The following is a 20,151-nucleotide window of genomic DNA, read 5'->3' on the forward strand; positions in this document are numbered from 1 at the left end:
AACCTATTGCCCTTCCCCACTCCCAGGGCACGGCAGGGGAGCCTGTCAGTGTCACTGAGGCGAAAGAGGAAGCTTGGGTCGGGTGTAAAAGTATCGCTATGAGCAAGACGCCGCTTCAACTGCCGGGCCGTGTGAAAAAGCCGGGAAAAGGGGGGAGGGGCGGAAAAGAAGGAAGCCTTTTCCAGTTCCTTCAGTACGATGCAACCACCTTTTGCACCAGTCTCGCAAAAAATGACTCTGCCGAGGGCGGGACTTTATATAAGGGAGGCGGGAACTGGCTCCTCGTGACGCGCGCCCCTCCAACCGCAATCTCCGCCATGCCTCTTAGACCACACCTCCCAGAAGCCGGAGGAAGCTTGGCCAATAAGGAAGGCCAACTGTGGGCGTGGCCGATGCCTTGTCGTGAGGGTCCTCGGGGACCAATCGTGCGGGGAGGTGTGAGCGATAACCGCCCGGTTGCCGGGGCCACAGCCAATGAGAAAAGCTTTGGTGGGCGGGCCGTGTGCGAGTGGGTGGCTGGCTCAGGGGTTCCGTGTGGAAAGGAGCGCGAGGGGGTTCGGGTGCAAAGTTTAGTTTCAAACCGTCTGCAAAGAGTGGCGGTGGTGTTGCTGTTGCCGCCGCCGCTTGGAATTCGAGCCCAGCGCGAGCGGCCGCGCGGAGGGAGCGGGACAGCGAGAGCAGCCGGAGCTGGGGGAGAAGGAGCGGAGTGCCCACACCGCCCGCTGTCCTCGCCGCCTCTTGCTTCCTTCCTTCCTTCCTTCGCTGCCGGTGAAGCGCGCCCTTCGCCGGGATGGGCGTGGAGGCGCCGGGGGAGCCGCCGGCTGGGGGCCGCCGCCGCCGCGGGTGCCGGCGGGTGCGCCTGCTGTGCATGCTGGCGCTGACCTTCCTGTTCTTCGTGGTGGAGGTGGTGGTGAGCCGGGTGACGGCCTCGCTGGCCATGCTCTCCGACTCCTTCCACATGCTGTCGGACGTGATGGCGCTGGTGGTGGCGCTGGTGGCCGTGCGCTTCGCCCAGCGCACCCGCGCCACCAAGAAGAACACCTTCGGCTGGGTGCGGGCCGAGGTGATGGGCGCCCTGGTCAACGCCGTCTTCCTCACCGCCCTCTGCTTCACCATCCTCCTGGAGGCCATCGAGCGCTTCACCGAGCCCCACGAGATCCAGCAGCCCTTGGTGGTCATCGGCGTCGGAGCCGCCGGGCTCCTGGTCAACCTCCTGGGGCTCTGCCTCTTCCATCAGCACGGCTCCAGCGGCCACGGGCACTCGCACGGCGGAGGAGCAGGAGCGGGGAGTCGCCGCGGCAAGGCGGAGGCGGCGGCCGGAGACCTTCTCAAAGAGGAGACCAACACGCTGGTGGAGAACTGCAGCAGCTCCAATGGGCTCAGCTTGGAGAAGCTCGGTGAGGCCCGGTGGGCGGGGGGGGGGGGGTGATGGTGAAGAAGGAGACCTTTCAGCCGAACTGGATCTTTCTGAAGAAGAGGTGCCCTGGGTGAAAGCCCACTTGGGAGCGTCCCTTTCTCCTGCTAGATGACAGTGGAAGAGGGCGGGGGGGGGGGCAGAAGTATTCCATGTGGTCTTGGCTGTTGAGGGAATGGTTCTGGTATCCCTCATTTCATGAACTCAGCCCAGATGCTGGAAAGTGTTTCGGTTTATGTAGCACAATAATATCCCACCCTTTTTCCAAGGAGTAGTGTATTTGGATTCCTCTTGCTCCTTTATCCTCAGGGCAACCTTGTGAAGTAGATTAGGCTCAAAATGACTGTTTAGAGTCACCCAGAGAGTTTCAGCCAGAAATGAGATTTGAACTACTATACCAGCGCTCCCCGCCCCCGAAAGTAATGAGAGAATATTATAGGTCAGGTTCGCCCTATACTGTGCCATTAGTTCTTGAGAATTATTTGGCACTGTACAAATTCTGTTGACTACATTTTGTTGAATCTTCGATCTGGATTTTTCTGTTTCTTTTCTCACAATACATTTTTATGGTGACTGTGAATGTCACTGTCTTGTTTTTGTGTTCTAGCATGTTCTTCAGAATCTGTCTGGCAGTTCTCTGGGGAATTGCCATTCCATCCATTAGTATGATGTGTTTTTTCAGCATGTGGCATTTGTTTTTTTCCCAATAAACCCCACCAGTCTAAAAGGATTTACAGAAGTTTTTTCCCCTAGGTTGTGAAGAAAAGAAGGCCGCAATAGTGTTCGGGTTGTTGTTTGCATTCCAGGAAGCTCTGGTGTTCTTTAGAAGTACACTGGGGGTCTTTGGTGATGACAAGATCAGTTTTAGTAGGCACCTTTTTTTTAGAAAACAGCAACAAAAAGAACCTTGCTCACTGCTACTCATTCTTCTCCTCCCTCTTGTAACACACAGTTAAAGGATTGTTGGATGTGCTGTAGGTCACATTTCCAGTTCAAGTGAGGCAACTGACACACCCAATAGGCTTGGCCACTGTGAGCTTGCTGTGTGCCCTAGATCACACAGTAGAATCTGTATGGGAGTTTTGTGGTAGATGCTGTGGAAAGGGTGGCCTGAGTTTGAAAACCACTGTTGCAGGACTTATCTGCGCATTATTGGTGTTAGCGAGTTCTATGCAGGGCCATAGCCAGGATTTCATGTTTGGTGGGGCCCACAGCAGGATTTGTTTGGGGGGGGCTCTCAGCACTGTAAGCTAATCCCCCTTCACCTGGGCAGTCACAACAGCTGTGCTTCCCCCACCCCTTTCTTATGTGCCCCTCTCTCAGAGACAGAGACCTCTTGACCCCCCCCCCCTCGTTGCTCTGCATGCTGTGGAAGGGAAGGGGAGAGGAAAACGCAAAAAAACCCAGCAGCAATGATACTACTTGTTCAGAGTGGCGGTGAGTGAAGGGGGCAGATTGGGGGCTCTCCAATGGAGGGGCCATACAGTTGGGAGGGGGAAGTTGAAAGGTTGGGTCTTGGGCCCCCTTGTAGCTATGGGCCTGGTTCTATGGAAGGCTTATGATGGGGCAGTAGTCTTCATCAATGCACTTTCCTTAGTAGAGTTTTCTTTTAGAAGCTTCAGTCCTTGTGAACATTATAGGAACAGTTCCATATAGCTCAATAAAACAACTAATAGATCCTTTTCAGTCACCTTTGCATTCTGAACATAATGAATTCATGTGCTGTTCCTGCTCTTTACAGTCAAAGCCTTTGCGTGACTTTGGTTCTGTTTGGTTGAAGCACTTCCTTTGTTATCATAACTTCAAGTGGAACCAAGTTATAGTAGAAGCCATAGGTAACAAAGCTGTCACAGAGTTAGATCTGGGATACACTACAACTTTGGCTTCCTTCTGTCTTTTTGAATATGTGCACTGTTGACATTTCTTACCATTAATTCAACAGAGGGACACTTTTCGTACATACTTTGAAATATTGGGAAGTCATTTGTACATCACCATGCTTGGGTAACTTAGCGATATCTGGAATCATACTGGAATTGTAGCTAGATGTTGAGATTGTTGCTGCTCAGATTACCTGCATTGCTTCATTCTGCTTCTGCATGCTTGCTTGACTGCATTGTCATTAGAGCTCTTATCAGCAGGTGTTTGTGATGTTTTATAAAGGGCAGAGTTACTTGTGCAACCATCTAGATTTTTGGCCACTGCTACATAACATAATTGACTCTTTGAGAACTTGGGTAAAGAACTTGCTGTCTGCTGTAGAAATCAGTGGACATCTGTGGCAATGTTCTGGTTTTAAATTTGTGCCAGGACTTTTAATAGTGGTCAGAGTTAGGATAAAATTGCAGGTTGAGATGAAGTCTTATTATGGCAGCAGACAGAGCTCTGATTGTGTTAGCTGTATGACAGAGTCCCATATAAAAAGGATGCCAGATGGTGAATTAATTCTTCCCCAAACTGATACCAAGCTCTAGTTGCCAGAGAGCCTCTTGTTCCTCCTCACACTGTTTGATCTCTGTGTTGGCAACTGGCTAGCAAACTGTTGCTTGTCAAGGACCATGTTTAGCCCTGGGGCTCTCCAATTGCTAATTTGAGTAATAAAATAATCAGTGGCTGCCAGCAGCCTAGGGGGCTATATTTCCCCTTAGCACTAAAGGAATCTGGGCCTCGCCTGCAGGTTTTCAACAGGTTATACTTCTGTTTTCTGAAAGAACTCCCAAGTAGTTTGAATGTACAGGCCTGAGCAGACATAACCAAACCAAAACCAGATCTTAGAGTATTCTAAACACAAGCTATATGTGATAAGGATTCTCTCATGCCACAGGTACTAGGAATCCATCCCTAATGTTTCAATTTGTGATTTTCATCAAAAAGTATCTCCAAAGACTAGCATGTTAAAAATGTTTGATTTTCTTAGTTAACCTTGATATAATTTCCATTCTGCAAAGTACATTCTGAACATAATGAATTCCTCATAGCCTGCCCATTAATTTCTTAGTGGTGGAAGGGGTCCTGTATTGGCTCCCAAGTCCTGAAAGCTTTGTATTCAATTTGTATTCATTAAGTGCCCTAATATATAGCTTTCAAAATCCTTGACCTTCTGCATTTTAAAACAAAAAGCAAAAGTTCTTTAAAAACACAAACTTAGCTTTTCGTCTCTACTGAAGTTATACACTTTGAAGATGTTACTACTGAGACTTGTTAAATTTATTACATAGGTGGAGTTTACCATGGTGAAACAGTGTAGGAGTCATGATGGTTTCAAGTTCTACCGGTTATATTGGTAAAACTACTGGGCAAATAGCATATCCCTCACTCTGGATACTTGCACTAAAGTATCCACAAATCTTTTTGTAGTTTTCAGAAGTCTGTCTTGATGTACAAGAGGAAGTTCCTTTTTGTACAGTATTTCAGTATAAGAACAGTTGCTCATCTCAAAGTTAGCTTCTTGTGCCTGAAAATCCCCAATACCTTGAGAAGTCATACTTTTAGATCAATGCTGGTAGCACAGTTCATTTGTAAAGGTGTGTAATGCACATGCTTAGTAAAATGCAGTGAAGGAGTACCTAATACCGGTATAATAAAGGCTGTAGTAATTGCACTGAACTTCATATAAAACTGAGATACATGCCATACTTTGCTTTTCATAGACATCCACAGTGCTACTCTGGCATATCACTGAAATATGTGCTCATTCAATTTTGCTAAGATCCATACAGGAGCATATTTTGATAATTACTTGTGCACAGTAAAGCTGTCTATTGTAAGTTTTAAACCCATGCAAAATGTCCCAGGACTTTTCCTGCTTCAAAATCACACAGGCTGGATATACTTCTTACCTATAGGTATAACTATAATTGCATTAGTCAGCATTAAAATCCTGAAAAGAATGCATACTATTGAGAACTGGTATAGCACAATGATTAAGGCAAGCTGTGAACCAGGAAGTCTGAAGTTCAGCTACAAACTCACTGGATGACCTTTGAGAGGTCATTTTTTTAGACTCACTAGCTGCAGTACAGCAATCATAATGATCTAGCGTACAGGTTTGTTGTAAAGAATTCAAAGAATGTTGAAACATTGTGCAGCACAGGTATATGAGGAATCACGAAGTGGTTTGTGTGCTGAACCTAAGATACACTAGCACAGCTCCACAATTGGCATGTGCTGTCTTTTTACATTTAGTTTCCCTGTAATAAGTGGAGGAGAGGACAAGTGCATCCCATGTTGCAAGTTTGTATTAGATAGGTATCAGGCAATACTCCCTCTACGCTGTGGAGTCTTGTGAGCAAAAATTCTACTTTCCAAGCTACTGGCATTAAAGTTGTGAGCTACTGCATGAATTAGTTTGCTCTGAATTAAGACAAAAATGTGTGAGCTGGAGGCTAAAAAATTGTGAGCTAGCTCACACTAACTCAGCTTAGAGGGAACACTGGTATAGGGAGTTAAAAGGTTGCATATTGCTGGTGTAAAATGCAAAGTGTTATTGTAGATGCTAAGTATTGTTGCTTTTTATGATTTAGCCTTTGGAGTTACACAGGTATTGTAAGAAATAATTACTCTGTGGTACATGTGCATATGCTAGTGTTTCCATAGTTATGCGAAGGACACTGGTATCCCTGACTGACTTCCCTCAAATGCTGATTTTGCCCAAATATTGCTGTCAGTGTGCTGGCCTAGTTGAAAGGTTGACACATACAAATGTTACAAGAAATTTGGAGGGCTGTAACACTGTTTTTGCTGTTTTCATTGCAGGTGATATGGCAAAAGACAGTCAAGTGGAACTTCACCCAAATGGGAGTATTAGTCATCGCTCGTTGGATATGGACGTTGAAATAGACCACAGTGCCCAGCTCAATATGCGTGGAGTATTTCTGCATGTTCTTGGAGATGCCTTGGGATCTGTTATTGTTGTGGTGAACGCCTTAGTATTTTATGCTTACTGGAGCCCATGCCCCAAGGATGAACCTTGTATTAACCCATGTATTCATGACCATTGCTCAGAAAATGTTACTCAGATTTCAAGCGGAATGAATATGAATGTAACTGATTTAGAGAGCATTCATGAAGCTGGACCCTGCTGGGTTCTATATTTGGATCCTGCACTGTGTCTGATAATGGTTTGCATTCTGCTTTATACAACATATCCATTGCTTAAAGAATCAGCCCTTATCCTTTTGCAAACTGTTCCCAAGCAAATTGATATTCGCTCTTTAAATGAGAAACTCCGTAAACTTGATGGAGTTGAAGCTGTGCATGAATTGCATGTTTGGCAACTGGCTGGAAGCAGGATCATTGGCACTGCTCATATCAAATGCCAGGATCCAGAATCGTACATGAAAGTAGCGAAGCAAATCAAAGAGATCTTTCACGACGAAGGGATACATGCGACAACTGTTCAGCCTGAATTTGCCATTGTCGGCTCTGAAGCGGGTGTAGGCAAATGTGAACTTCCCTGCAGAACTCAGTGTGCTCTGAAGCAGTGTTGTGGGGCTGTAGAAAAACCTGCTCAAAAGAAGACAGAAAAATCTCCTGCTATTAGTATTTCTTGTTCTGAAATAGTCATTGACTCACCACATCACAAAACCCGGAGGACTAAATCTGAGTGTATACCTTCTGTAAAGTTAGAGGCAGAGTCTGACCCTAACAAGCAATTTGAATCATCTTTGTAATTTAAAAAGTTGTGCGGATTGTAATCTGGATTCAACTGCAGGTTGATTGTGAGAAGTGAGACTGTTGAAAAGACAAGTTGCAAAGTAATGTAATTGCTGAAGTCCCTGTTCTTGTCACAATGCTTTCATCTAGGCTGCCTGTTTGGAAGAACGTTATGGTGCCGTCCACACGTACTGTGTTCATGTTCACTTTTAGATGACTAGCACAAACATTCACCAATCTGCAGTGACTCTGGAGAACCATTTTCAACATTTCAGCCAAGATGCATTTTGTTAACATGTGCACACACATCAGTCCTAAAAAGTGGAATTTGGGTTGCTTATTGGGTTGGACCTGTAGGTCTGTTCTACTAATGGAGGTACACTTCTCTCCAATGGAAGGTGCCCTGGTAGAAAGTTCTGCCATTAATGGAACAGGTCCAACCCATAATTTTTGTGTGTATATTTTAAAAACCTTGAGGAAAAGAAACCAAAGGCAAAACAATATAACTTTTTGTAAAAAAAAATAATGCTTAGCGAATCTTAGACCTTTTCTTCAGTAAATGAAAAAGTGAACATTATCATAAGCAGGGCTACTACACATTTCAGGTGTAGTATCTTAAAGCATATTCAGTGCTTGTTGGCAAAATTCCCCTTTCTGTACTAAGCCAGGTGACAAAACTGGCTCCACTGAAAATTAGTGGGGGAAAAAATTCTGTTGGGTTTATTTTCAATGACCCCTGGAGTATAATAACTGAATTTGAATATATCCTTTTAGGTGTTTGTCCATTGTCTCGCTCATCTTTCTCATAGTGTTTTATTTAAAAACAGCAAAGCTTCATTAAATTTGTGTAGGTTTTAGAATTTAAAGTGTTCTAAATTCAAATGGAGTCATTCTGGGATTAGAGATCCAGAGCTGGTCTCTGTTTTAGTGTTATCTGTGGCTTGTTGAAATGGAAGGGGTCTGTAAACTGGATTACATCTAGTTTTCTGGGTTTTAAAAATAACTTTTTTAAAGCCTCAGACTGAAATGTAATGTAGTAGATAGAACTAAGTAGTGCAAATTTAAAGATTAATATATTTCTTTACAAATTGTTCCACTTTGTCCGTTAAACTAAAGTTAATATGCCATTGAAATGTTCATTGCAACAAAACACAGGGTAGATGCCTCTGAAGCAGCGATTGCAACTTGCTGTTAATTTTTATCCACAACAGCTTTTGTGTAGTGAAGGCCTGTGCTGGAAAAGAACTGTAACCCAGTTCAGTTGTAACACCCTTCTTCTAGGTGTTCCAAGACCTAGTGATGCAAGCTGTTTGGAAAATGAGAGAAATAACTTTTGCCAGTCATTTGCTGCTGTGAATTTGAGCAAGCAGCTTGAGTGCAATCCACACACCTCTTAAAATAAAACTGTTTTAAGTCCCATAGAATTTATAGAGACTAATCAGGCATTGAGTGCAAGGATATATCTGAAGCATTCCTGCATCACACAGCCAGCCTATTGCATCACCTCATTTTTAGACTGTTCTATTAAAAATAGGGATAATTCCTCCCTCATAGAGATGATGATAATATCATTTTTTAAACATTCTGAGATTCCTTACTGAGAGGCATTGTAGAATTGACTGGATTTCTCTCTGTACACAGAACCACCATTCTGATAAATGAATAATCACTATAATACCAGATACTACAAAGTCAATGAAAACATTTTGGGACTTAACTCTTACCTGCTATAATATTTTCAAAATTTTTGCAACATATAGGTGATGAATGACTTGATGGTGAAAATGAAATTTTGTTCACTTAGTTATAAAGAACCTCACTAATTTGCACTTCTTTTAACTAACATTTTAAAGTGGTGGTCTGCATCCCCCACTGCTCAGTAGTGCTGATGTCAAGCCTTATTGTTGCAGTGGGGGTGGGGGAAATTATGCCACAATTGATGCACTACGAAGTGTTATAAAATGGTACTTGTAAAAATGATCAAGTACATTTAGCAATGCCTTCTGTGTTCCTTTGGTTGTAAATGTCACCTGTCAGTTAATAATCTCAGTTTGTGTCTTGCTCATTACTGCAAGTATGCAATAATCATTTTGTCTGTTTCTGTCATGCAACTGGTTGCATGCTGCAAAATAATTCTGGAAGTTTTCTTGTATCAATATCTCTACAGCACTGGCATAGCTGTTTCACTGCAAATACTGACTAGCAGAAAAAGCCACTGTCTTGCAGCTAAACCTTTTGGTCTCAACAATTGGTTGAGTCCTTTTTTTTTTTAAAGGGGAGTAGTGGCTCCCGCAGAATATTATATGAATTCCAGATCAAGATAGTTATGTTTTAACTCTGCCTTTGCTGTGGTGTGTTCTTTGGTAATAGCTTTTTAACATGTAGCTCTTTAATACAAAACAAAACACCTTGCTGCATCTCTTTCCAAAGCACAAACTTTGACTCTTGTATATTAAGGGAGGAAAGCAATTAAAGGTGTGCCAGGTGCAATTATGATTTTTTTAACAGCAAATTCTGCAACAGCTTGTTTAAATTTCATTTTTGCTTTTGCAAGTAAGATTTTTGAAACAGGTAATTTTGTACATTCTTTGAAATAAAACTGAACTGTTTAAACATTTCCAACTATGAGAGGGATGTATTGTACTTGATTATATGTGGGCATAATGAAACCCCATCTTGCGAGCAGCTACATCAGTTCATGCTTTTTCCTTAATTCTGGGATAGTGAACACTGTATGTTCTACATATATATTTGTAGTGAGCTGCTGTAATGTGCAAGGTAGCTATGCACATTTATTTTGCTGGATGTTCACAGTAAAAATGGCAGTGTGGCTGTCTTAAGATATGCTGCTGTGAGTGCATAGCCAAATGTATGTAATCTCCTTACAAACTACATTTCACTGTGAAAACAGACTGTAGAGCACGTTTGTATTCACTGGTTACTTATGAAGTAGTGTCAAAGGACTGGCTACTTCTTGCATTACTAAGTGCTTGCAAACTGGCCTATGGATGAGAGCTTGCAAAATGGAGTGTTTAAAAGTGGCATCTATATTTTGCTGAATGTTTTAATCGTTTTACAACTCTAAAAGCAAGTAGTGCTCCAGAATTTTCCTTGGTTTTGCTATAAGGTCTTGGGGGGGGGGTTTGTCCCCTCCCCCAGTTCTTGCTGTATGCAAATGAAGTTCTGAATCAGCTGTTCTTAAGATCAAGCCATCCGGTGACAACATAAGTGTGGACTCCTCTGGGTTAATGGGATCTGTTTCTGAATAGAATGCACTTTGTCTTCTCATTTGGGGGGAGGGAACTACCTTCACACTGCAGCTCTTCCTCCATTCCCCTGTGGCGTTTAAGTTTCTTGGGAACAAAGTATTAATATTTAAGGTATTAACAACAATATTTAAATATACTGCTTTAATTTCATAACAGCATCAGTGTAGCCTTCTGGGACTCTGGCTTTTATGTTTACAAAACAATAATTGAATATTACAATAAATGTTCTATTTTTGGTTCTTACTCGCACCATTGCTTCACCTCTTGGTGGACTGGAAGGTACTAGTGCTTTGTGTGCCTGAGATAAGAGCATTCTTGAGGATTTATTTTGTAAGCCAAATATAGCCTTACTTTATAACAAGAGCTTCCTCTGTGTGATTTTTGGTTTGTGTCATTCCTCTGTGTGATCTTTGGTTTGTGTCATTAAACTGCCTGTGTGAAGAACACTTCCATGTCTTATACATTTGTGAGCCTGTTTTTTTTACCTCTTGCTGTTTGTGTATTTAAGTGTTCTTGATCTGTAGTCTCCAAACCCATATGCCTTGTGGTAGCTAGAGAGGCATGCTCTCTTGCATTATATGGGTTCTGTTTGAAACAACTTTTGGGAAGACATAACTGGCATGTCTGCCTACATCTTATCAGTGACAATGGGATTCTGTAAAACTAGTGATGCTGCTGTATTTCTTTGCATAAACTCAAGATTGAGAATGAAATAAATATGGCTATATAAAATATGAAAGTTGACATACTTTTTTCTCACTTAATGACTTGGTCAAATAGTTGTGGAGCACTCAAGCATTCAGATAACTGAAACATTAGGATAAGTGCGGTTGGTTGACAAAGTAGCATAGGATGAGTTTGAGGAACTGGGAGTTTTTAGATAATTGTTTATCACCAGATTTCTATGCTGCATCCCCAATCCAGGTGATGGAGTGTGCATCTGGAAGCAGCTTCTGTACACATATACTCTACACCGTTGACTTGCTCACCTAGTGTTATGTATAAAGTCCTGTCAGAAGACAGAGTAGCAGAAGCTGGATTCAGTGTTTGCTCCTGCCTTGAACGACTGATCAGCCCTGTGCTATCCCATCTTGCTCTGTGCACACTGAGAGGAGCTGAGACTCAGTGCAAGTACAGTTGCTTTGCATGCACAAGATCTCAGGTTCACTTGCTAAACATCTCCAATTAGATAGACCAGTGGCCTGACTAGGTTAAAAAAAAGTGCTTGTTCAAGGGGCAAAAGATGTTTAAGCTCAATTTTGCTGAGCTAAAATAAAAGTGATTGCTCTGGTAGAGTGGAGAGGAAAATGCAAACAGCTTTTCTGCCATACTGTTGCTCATAAAATAAGCCATCCAAGAGAACCAAAAATGGACAGTGGACAGAACAGAGAATAATCAAGCTTAAGCCAGGGCACCTTGTTCTTTACTGCCTGTGTATTAAGACTATAAGAGTGACTCAAGATGGCTGGCATTTTGCTGAGACTTATGTTTATGGCAGTGGTGTATCATGGTGACATTGCTGAGAATGTAACTATTGCCCAAGATGGTTGGATGGTCGGTTCTTACTCAAATGCTTCCTCTTCTTTGAGGTTACAGAGTAGCAGTAGAAAACAAGGTCTGACAAATGTGCTTTAGCATGACCTTGTGCTGCACATTCATCTGCATATAGATGGTCAACAAAGGACTTGACTTGATCCTGCCTTGATGTGCTGTGACATGTTTCAGTTCATTCTTTATGCTGCCTGCATTTGTATAGAATTAAGCACTTGCAGCTAAGCAGCTGCTCAAGCAGCCTTTTTTGTACACTTCTTACTAAATGTAGCTGCATACACTGATGTTAACTGTGGCAGCTTTGAATATACACTAAAGTAGAATGACAGAGGTTTTGTAGCAAGAACAAAAAGGAGTCTTGGGACACCTTGAAGTCTTAATGGGTTTATTGTGGCATAAGCTTTTGTAGAGTATTTGTAGTATATTTAATTACATGCATGAAATATGTCCGTGGCTGGCAAATATATATAGCTGGAGATAGAAAAAGGTTATAAAAAGTGGGTTCAACAAGCAACAAAGTGCCAGTGGTACAGTCTGACTTTCCATTTTATTGCCTTTGACTTACTCTTCCTGTATGTGAATGAGTTTTGACCTATCTGAAGATGCACCATGTATCTCAGAGGTCCCCAGCCTTTTTAAGCCTACAAGAATCTTTGTAATTCTGACACAGGATGGTGGGAACAACCATGAAATGCTGTCACAGGAGGTGGAGCCAAGCACAGAATGTCAGGGAATGAAGTACGCAATTCTAATAGTAACTCTGCAACTCTGTTTTGGTTATGACCTTTAAGGCCTTGAGTGGTCTGGGACCAACGTATCTACGGGACCACCTCTTCTGCTATGTCCCTGGGAAAGAGTATGCTCCACTGGTCGAAACCTACTGGTGATCCTAAAGAGGTCCAGCTGTCTTCAATGCAAACAAGGACTTTTTCAGTCCTGGCCCCAACCTGGTGGAACTCTCTGCCAGAAGACATCAGGGCCCTGCAGGATCATTTACAGTTCCTCAGGGCCTGTAAAGCAGAGATGTTCCACCAGGCTGTTGCCTGAGGACAGCAATGGCTGCCAGGCTGGCACCCCCTCCCTCATCCCCTTAAGGGGGGGACTGCTCACAGTGCCTAGAAAGCAGAACTGTAGCATGCTATAAAGAATGTTCATTGGGTTGCAACTGTTTTTATTGATTTTATGTGTATTTCCTTGTACATTGCCTAGAGCCCAGCATCAGCTAAGATGAGGCGATTAATAAATTTAATAATACTTCAGGCAGAAGCTGTTTAACTGGATGTCTTTTTAAATGAGCATACTGTTCTAAAATGTTTTCTTGCATACACATAACTTACCTTCAGTCACAGTGATTTATGCTGTGGTGGCAACAGCCCCCCCAAAAACATTTTTTAAAAAAAATCTGCACAGCCAATCAGAAATCATCTTGGGCAAAAGTTCCATCTGATCCTGCCTACTTTGTAAAAATAATTAGTGGGCACACTGGTGCAGTTCATGCCATAATAAACCTGTTGGTCTTTAAGGTTCCAAAAACCTGATTTTTTTTTTTCTGCAGTAGGCTAACAGGGCTACTGCTGTGCACTCAGCAATATGCTTTCCTACTATTTAAAGCTTTGTAGGTTATACTGAAAGCAAAACTCTTGGGGAAAGAGGATGCCGTGATCTGTTTGTCATGCAGAATAACTGAACAATTTCAGAATTTAGTTCTCCGTTGGAGCTAGGATTGAAACAGTGTGTTTGTTTGAAACAGTGCTGTGTGTTTTTGGTTTGATTTCCACAGAAAATAAGACTTGCAAGGGTGGGCAGTTGTGAAAGGACACTTATAAGATAGATACACAGAGCTACATAATTTGACACAAATGTTTCCATATGCACAGAAAAGACCCACTATAACTATCTTAATAGATAATGCATAACTGAAAACCTGGGAACATAGATGGTTACAAATTAATGAACCCTTTTGTTGTTCAGTTGCACAGTCGAGACCGACGCTTTGTGACCCTATGGACAAAGTCACGCCAGGCCCTCCTGTCTTCCACCAAATGAAACCTCCTGGAAGTCAAAACAAAGCATAATATTCTTTTAAGAATGATGTTCTAACAAAGTAAAAGGAAGCCACTGCTTTCCAATAGCACATCTGAATGTGTTTTTACATCACAAATGTGCACAAGGCAAGTTTATTCATTAATATTCAAAATCCAAAATAATATAGAATATTGTGCAAGCTTTGAAATTTCTAGAATCCTCCAGTAGGCTAGATATTAGTGGGGAAAATGTGAAAAAGGCTTTGAGATCAGGGTTGGAAACAACACCCCCCCACACACACACACCTTTGTAGCATCCAGTTTAATAAGGCTTGTACAATATCTTGTGTTTTAGTTAGTCCTTTAAAAAGGGATTACATAGATTTTATTTTAGGATTATTCTTTAGCTCCCAACTGTTTAACATTGTGTCAGCATTTGAAATTTGGAAGCTAGTTATGAGATAAATGTTTCTTCTTTATTGACCTTAGCCAAGAAGCATCACCTTTGCACAATAAGTAACTAGTACCTGATAATTCTGCATGTAATTTGATGTACATTTTCCCAATGCCACTGAATAGGAAAGAAAGTTCCACTAGCAGGCATGTATATACAACATTAATAATGCAACCACACAAACCTGGCTCAAGTTCTTATCTGTGGTTTTGGCTGTAGAGGCATCTGGCTGGCAACTAAATTATCTACTGCACTCTTTGGGGTTTTTTTTAATACATCACCCTTTTATTCTCTTGTCCATGTAATATATTAGTACAATTAATTGGAGGAGGGATTAGTTCAAGATCTTGGAATGTAAGACCTTTACTGGATTCACTATATGAAGATATCAAGATTGCATTATAGTGGAATTATTGCAGCTCCAGGGCCAGCATAGCAACAATTCTGATTTCAGATGAGGAACTGCTTTTAGTTAAAAAAACAAACTACCTTTGCAGGCACATTTGTTAGAACTGTGACTCTCTTCTGTTAAGTTCACAGGAATGTAACATCTGATGAAGAGTTTTGAGGAACGCAAAAGCTTGCACGCTGCTATGTGTGGTATCACATAGCTCATGTTGCAAATGCAGGCTGCACAGCAATATTCAACTCATCTGGGATTGACTTTGGACTTTGAACCAGTGATGCCTCTGACATATCACAAACTGAGAATAAATTCTAGTTCCCAAGTCACACAGTCACATCAAGCACATGACACAAAAAGAAAAAAACATCGTACTTTAGGTTGGCCCATAGAATTCCAGAAGAGGGGAAAAATGTTTGCAAAACTATATCCAAAAGAATTTTGCACTGAAATTTTCTCCACGGATTTTGCATACGTTCATCTTTTACAAGAAGTTAAGTTTGTGAGCAAATGCTTGCTAGCTATGTGGCTTTAAGATACAGGTAGTGTTGTTGGAAATAGGCCATAGAACTTAATGGAGACAACATATGGCTTTCGGATTCTCTGTGGAATTACACATTCAGGGGGGTTAATAGGTTCCCAGTGATCTGAGAATGTTATAAAATGCTGCACCCGGCTTGGAGATGATAGCTCAGTGTTAGACCATCTGCTTGGTAAGCAGAAGGTCCCAGGTTCAATCCCTGGCATCTCCAACTAAAAAGGGTCCAGGCAAATGGGCATGAAAAACCTTAGCTTGAGACCCTGGAGAGCTGCTGCCAGTCTGAGTAGACAATACTTACTTTGATGGACTGAGGGTCTGATTCGGTGTGAGGCAGCTTCATATGATTGTCGGTTCATATGACCCTGTCTGAATTCTAGATGGCAGTAATATTTTCAGATCACATGCTGTAAAGCAGGGAAAGAAAACAGTCCTGTTCACACTCTGGGGGAAACACCGCAAATGTAGGGAGAGACACATCATATAAAGCCATTTCAGGTGAAGTCAGATAACTCTTCTGTCCAGCTCAGCCACGTGCAGATTGTCATGGCTGTGGGCAGATTGGCCATTGTGGCTATAACAAAATGGTTAAAGTGCTGGCAGCTGGCTGGTTTTAAAATGGCTGCTGTTTGTAGTCTTAGATGTAAAATGTCCTCCTCCTCTGACCTACAAGGCCCAGTAGCCCTTGGGCCTAAAAAGTGTGTGTCGCGGAGGTGGGGGGGGGGGGAGAAGAACTTTCCCAAGGGGCGGGGTGACCTCTGTATAGACTCCTATCCAACCAGGAAGCAGGCAGTCTTTGTTCTACTGGAGAGTGGGAGGGACTTCTGTGGCAGGGCTGTGCAGGGTGACTAGGCCACAGAGGCGGAGAACCCTGCAAGTCAGAGTTGGAACTCCAAGGCATTCAACTGCAATCCACCTGGGGTAGACTGGAGGTTTCCCTGCCCTCGAGAGAGAGAGAGAGGTGGAGAGCTGGAGGCCTGGTGGAGAAGAGACCCTGCCCTGCAACCTCACAGGGAGAGAGGTAGTTAGGGAAGTGTGTAGGGAGAAAGGACTGCATTTTTCTTCTGTTTTATTTGTGCCCTGTTGGTCCCCAGTATAAGCTTTCCCTTGTAGTGTGCCTTACCCAGTACATATGTGTGTTCCCTATTGATAATGTAAATAGTGTGAATAAAGACTTATAGTTTCTTTTGGAGTTAACTAGTGGCGTTGTGCTCTGACCACTTAGTCTCCCCCGCTCTGCACGTTACCAAGAAGAAAAAGGGTACCCTGGGAAGAGAAAAGAGAGGCCTGATTTTTGGGTTGCCAATTCTCCAGGGCCACCCCAAAGATTGGAGATTTCACCTCCAAACAAGGAGATTCAGCTAGAGGGGTCTCACTGTCCCTCTAAGACAGCAGTGACAAATTCAGTGAGTGATGGCAGCAAACTAAGGAAAGGTTACACCCACCAGGGGGTGGGGTAGAGCGGCAGCGGGACTTGCAAGCCTCAGACATAGGGTGGCCAGACCGTCCCGGTCTCCCGGGACTTTCCCGGATCTGGCCCCCAATTCCCGGCTCCCGGGCTGGGTATACCGGGACCATTTTGAGGTCCCGGTTTAGCCAGCCAGAGAGCCGGGGGCCGCGCGCCCGGGCAGGGAAGGCGGCGAGTGAGGGAGGGAGCGACCCTGCGCGTGCGCAGATCGCCCTGCGCACGCGCAGGGACGCTCCCTCCCTCACTCGCCGCCTTCCGCGCACGGGGCCCGGCGGTGGCGGCGGAGGCCCGGGAGGGCGTCGGAAAGGCCCGCGGGGGTCGCTGGAGGGCCTCCAGCGACCCCCGCGGGCCTTTCCGACGCTTTCCGGGGCTCGCAACCCCCACCCCCCGTCCTCCTCCGCCCGGAAGGGCGTCGGAAAGGCCCGCGGGGGTCGCTGGAGGGCCTCCAGGGACCCCCGCGGGCCTTTCCGATGCTTCCCGGGGCTCGCAACCCCCACCCCCCGTCCTCCTCCGCCCGGGAGGGCGTCGGAAAGGCCCGCGGGGGTCGCTGGAGGGCCTCCAGCGACCCCCGCGGGCCTTTTCGACGCTTCCCGGGGCTCGCAACCCCCACCCCCCGTCCTCCTCCGCCCGGGAGGGCGTCGGAAAGGCCCGCGGGGGTCGCTGGAGGCCCTCCAGCGACCCCCGCGGGCCTTTCCGACGCTTCCCGGGGCTCGAAACCCCCACCCCTCGTCCTCCTCCGCCCGGGAGGGCGTCGGAAAGGCCCGCGGGGGTCGCTGGAGGCCCTCCAGCGACCACCGCGGGCCTTTCCGACGCTTCCCTGGCCTCTACCACCCCCCCCGTGCTGGCGGAGGCCCGGGAGGGCATCGGAAAGGCCTCTCCGCCGCCGGACTCGCCGCCGCTGCCGCCGCCGCTGGACTCGCCGCCGCCATAGGTAAGGGGGCCGAAAGCGGGGGGGGGCTGGCGGTTGGGGGTGGCCTTCCTTTCTTCCCTCCCTCCTTCCTTCCTTCCTTCCTTCCTTCCTTCCTTCCTTCCTTCCTTCCTTCCTTCCTTCCTTCCTTCCTTCCTTCCTTCCTTCCTTCCTTCCTTCCTTCCTTCCTTCCTTCCTTTCTTCCTTCCTTCCCTCCTTCCTTCCTTCCTCCCTCCTTCCTTCCTTCCTTCCTTCCTTCCTTCCTTCCTTCCTTCCTTCCCTCCTTCCTTTCTTTCTTCCCTTCTTCCCTCCCTCCCTTTCTCCCTCCCTTTCTCCCTCCCTTTCTCCCTCCCTCCCTCCCTTCCTTCCTTCCTTCCTTCCTTCCTTCCTTCCTTCCTTCCTTCCTTCCTTCCTTCCTTCCTTCCTTCCTTCCTTCCTTCCTTCCTTCCTTCCTTATGTTCTTATGTGACACAGAGTGTTGGACTGGATGGGCCACTGGCCTGATCCAACAGGGCTTCTCTTATGTTCTTATGTGACGCAGAGTGTTGGACTGGATGGGCCACTGGCCTGATCCAACAGGGCTTCTCTTATGTTCTTAAGTGTGACACAGAGTGTTGGACTGGATGGGCCACTGGCCTGATCCAACAGGGCTTCTCCTATGTTCTTATGTGACGCAGAGTGTTGGACTGGATGGGCCACTGGCCTGATCCAACAGGGCTTCTCTTATGTTCTTATGTGACGCAGAGAGTTGGACTGGATGGGCCACTGGCCTGATCCAACAGGGCTTCTCTTATGTTCTTATGTGACGCAGAGTGTTGGACTGGATGGGCCACTGGCCTGATCCAACAGGGCTTCTCTTATGTTCTTAAGTGTGACGCAGAGTGTTGGACTGGATGGGCCACTGGCCTGATCCAACAGGGCTTCTCTTATGTTCTTAAGTGTGACACAGAGTGTTGGACTGGATGGGCCACTGGCCTGATCCAACAGGGCTTCTCTTATGTTCTTAAGTGTGACACAGAGTGTTGGACTGGATGGGCCACTGGCCTGATCCAACAGGGCTTCTCTTATGTTCTTATGTGACGCAGAGTGTTGGACTGGATGGGCCACTGGCCTGATCCAACAGGGCTTCTCTTATGTGACAATACTGACTTTGGTGGACCCAAGCACTGATTCAGTGTAAGGGAGCTTTGTGTTTGTGTCTTCTGGTGCAATTTTGTTCTCAGATCCTGTATTTACTTCATCAGTATATGGGATAAGGCACTTTCTCAACTGTGCTGCATAATGCAGCCTATTTATTTTGTCCTGTTGGCTCTGTTGGCTCTGTCTGCGCCACCTTCATCACTTTCGGGGTGTGGATCCCCCAGTGGGGTGGTCTCGTGACTCCCTCCGCCGGCTGTTTCTGATAGCCCTGCGCCCCCTCTTTCATTTGATATGTGTCCCGTGCGGGTGCCACCCTCCCGCCGGGAGATGCCGCAAAATGAGCCCCCTTGAGGCTTATGGCGGCAGGGCTCGGGGGAAGCGAGCTAGACTGCTGTTCTTTTGAGGGGTTATAGAGTGTTTCGAGCCCGTCCCTGTGGCATCGGTCCCATCATTGTGGGGCCCAGGGGGCCGGCGCAGCGGCACGCTGAAGCAGCCTGTCGGTCACTTCCGGGTTCCTGTCCTGCATCTCGACCTGTGTTATTAGTGACAGGCTGCTTCGGCGTGCCGCTGCGCCGGCCCCCTGGGTCCCACAACGATGGGACCGATGCCACAGGGACGGGCTCGAAACACTCTATAACCCCTCAAAAGAACAGCAGTCTAGCTCGCTTCCCCCGAGCCCTGCCGCCATAAGCCTCAAGGGGGCTCATTTTGCGGCATCTCCCGGCGGGAGGGTGGCACCCGCACGGGACACATATCAAATGAAAGAGGGGGCGCAGGGCTATCAGAAACAGCCGGCGGAGGGAGTCGGGAGACCACCCCACTGGGGGATCCACACCCCGAAAGTGATGAAGGTGGCGCAGATAGAGCCAACAGAGCCAACAGGACAAAATAAATAGGCTGCATTATGCAGCACAGTTGAGAAAGTGCCTTATCCCATATACTGATGAAGTATATACAGGATTTGAGAACAAAATTGTTTCCGGCGGTGATATTTGGGGGATTTTTGGGGATGTCACAGGAAGTGCTGTGAAGTCACTTCCTGTTTCTGTGAAGTCACTTCCTGTTTCCTGTTTCCGGCATTTGGGGAAAATGATGTCATTTGGGGGAAATGATGTCACAGGAAGTGATGTCACTTCCCGTTTCCGGCAGGTGCCGCGGGGAAAATGATGTCACAGGAAGTGATGCCACCTCCTGTTTCCGGTGGTGGCATGACGTCACCGGAAGTGACGTCACTTCCTGTTTCCGGCGGAGCGCGCGCGCACCCCTGCCTCCCCCCCCCCCCGTTGTCCCTGGCTGGCCTTCAGACATTATGGTCACCCTACAGCTGA

At 45.7% G+C, this 20,151-nt stretch overlaps 1 protein-coding gene across 1 annotated transcript; it reads left to right on the top strand.

Moving 5' to 3' along the window:
- The first annotated feature begins 759 nt into the window (after positions 1-759).
- On the top strand, positions 760-11,070 carry SLC30A1 (solute carrier family 30 member 1). The gene is made up of 2 exons (XM_060247159.1): positions 760-1,397; positions 6,170-11,070. The coding sequence occupies exons 1-2, from the start codon at positions 791-793 to the stop codon at positions 7,084-7,086; spliced, it is 1,524 nt and encodes a 507-aa protein (XP_060103142.1). The 5' UTR covers positions 760-790; the 3' UTR covers positions 7,087-11,070.
- Positions 11,071-20,151: the final 9,081 nt, after the last annotated feature.

The sequence above is a fragment of the Heteronotia binoei genome, chromosome 1 (assembly GCF_032191835.1).
Source record: "Heteronotia binoei isolate CCM8104 ecotype False Entrance Well chromosome 1, APGP_CSIRO_Hbin_v1, whole genome shotgun sequence".
NCBI classification, from domain to species: domain Eukaryota; kingdom Metazoa; phylum Chordata; class Lepidosauria; order Squamata; family Gekkonidae; genus Heteronotia; species Heteronotia binoei.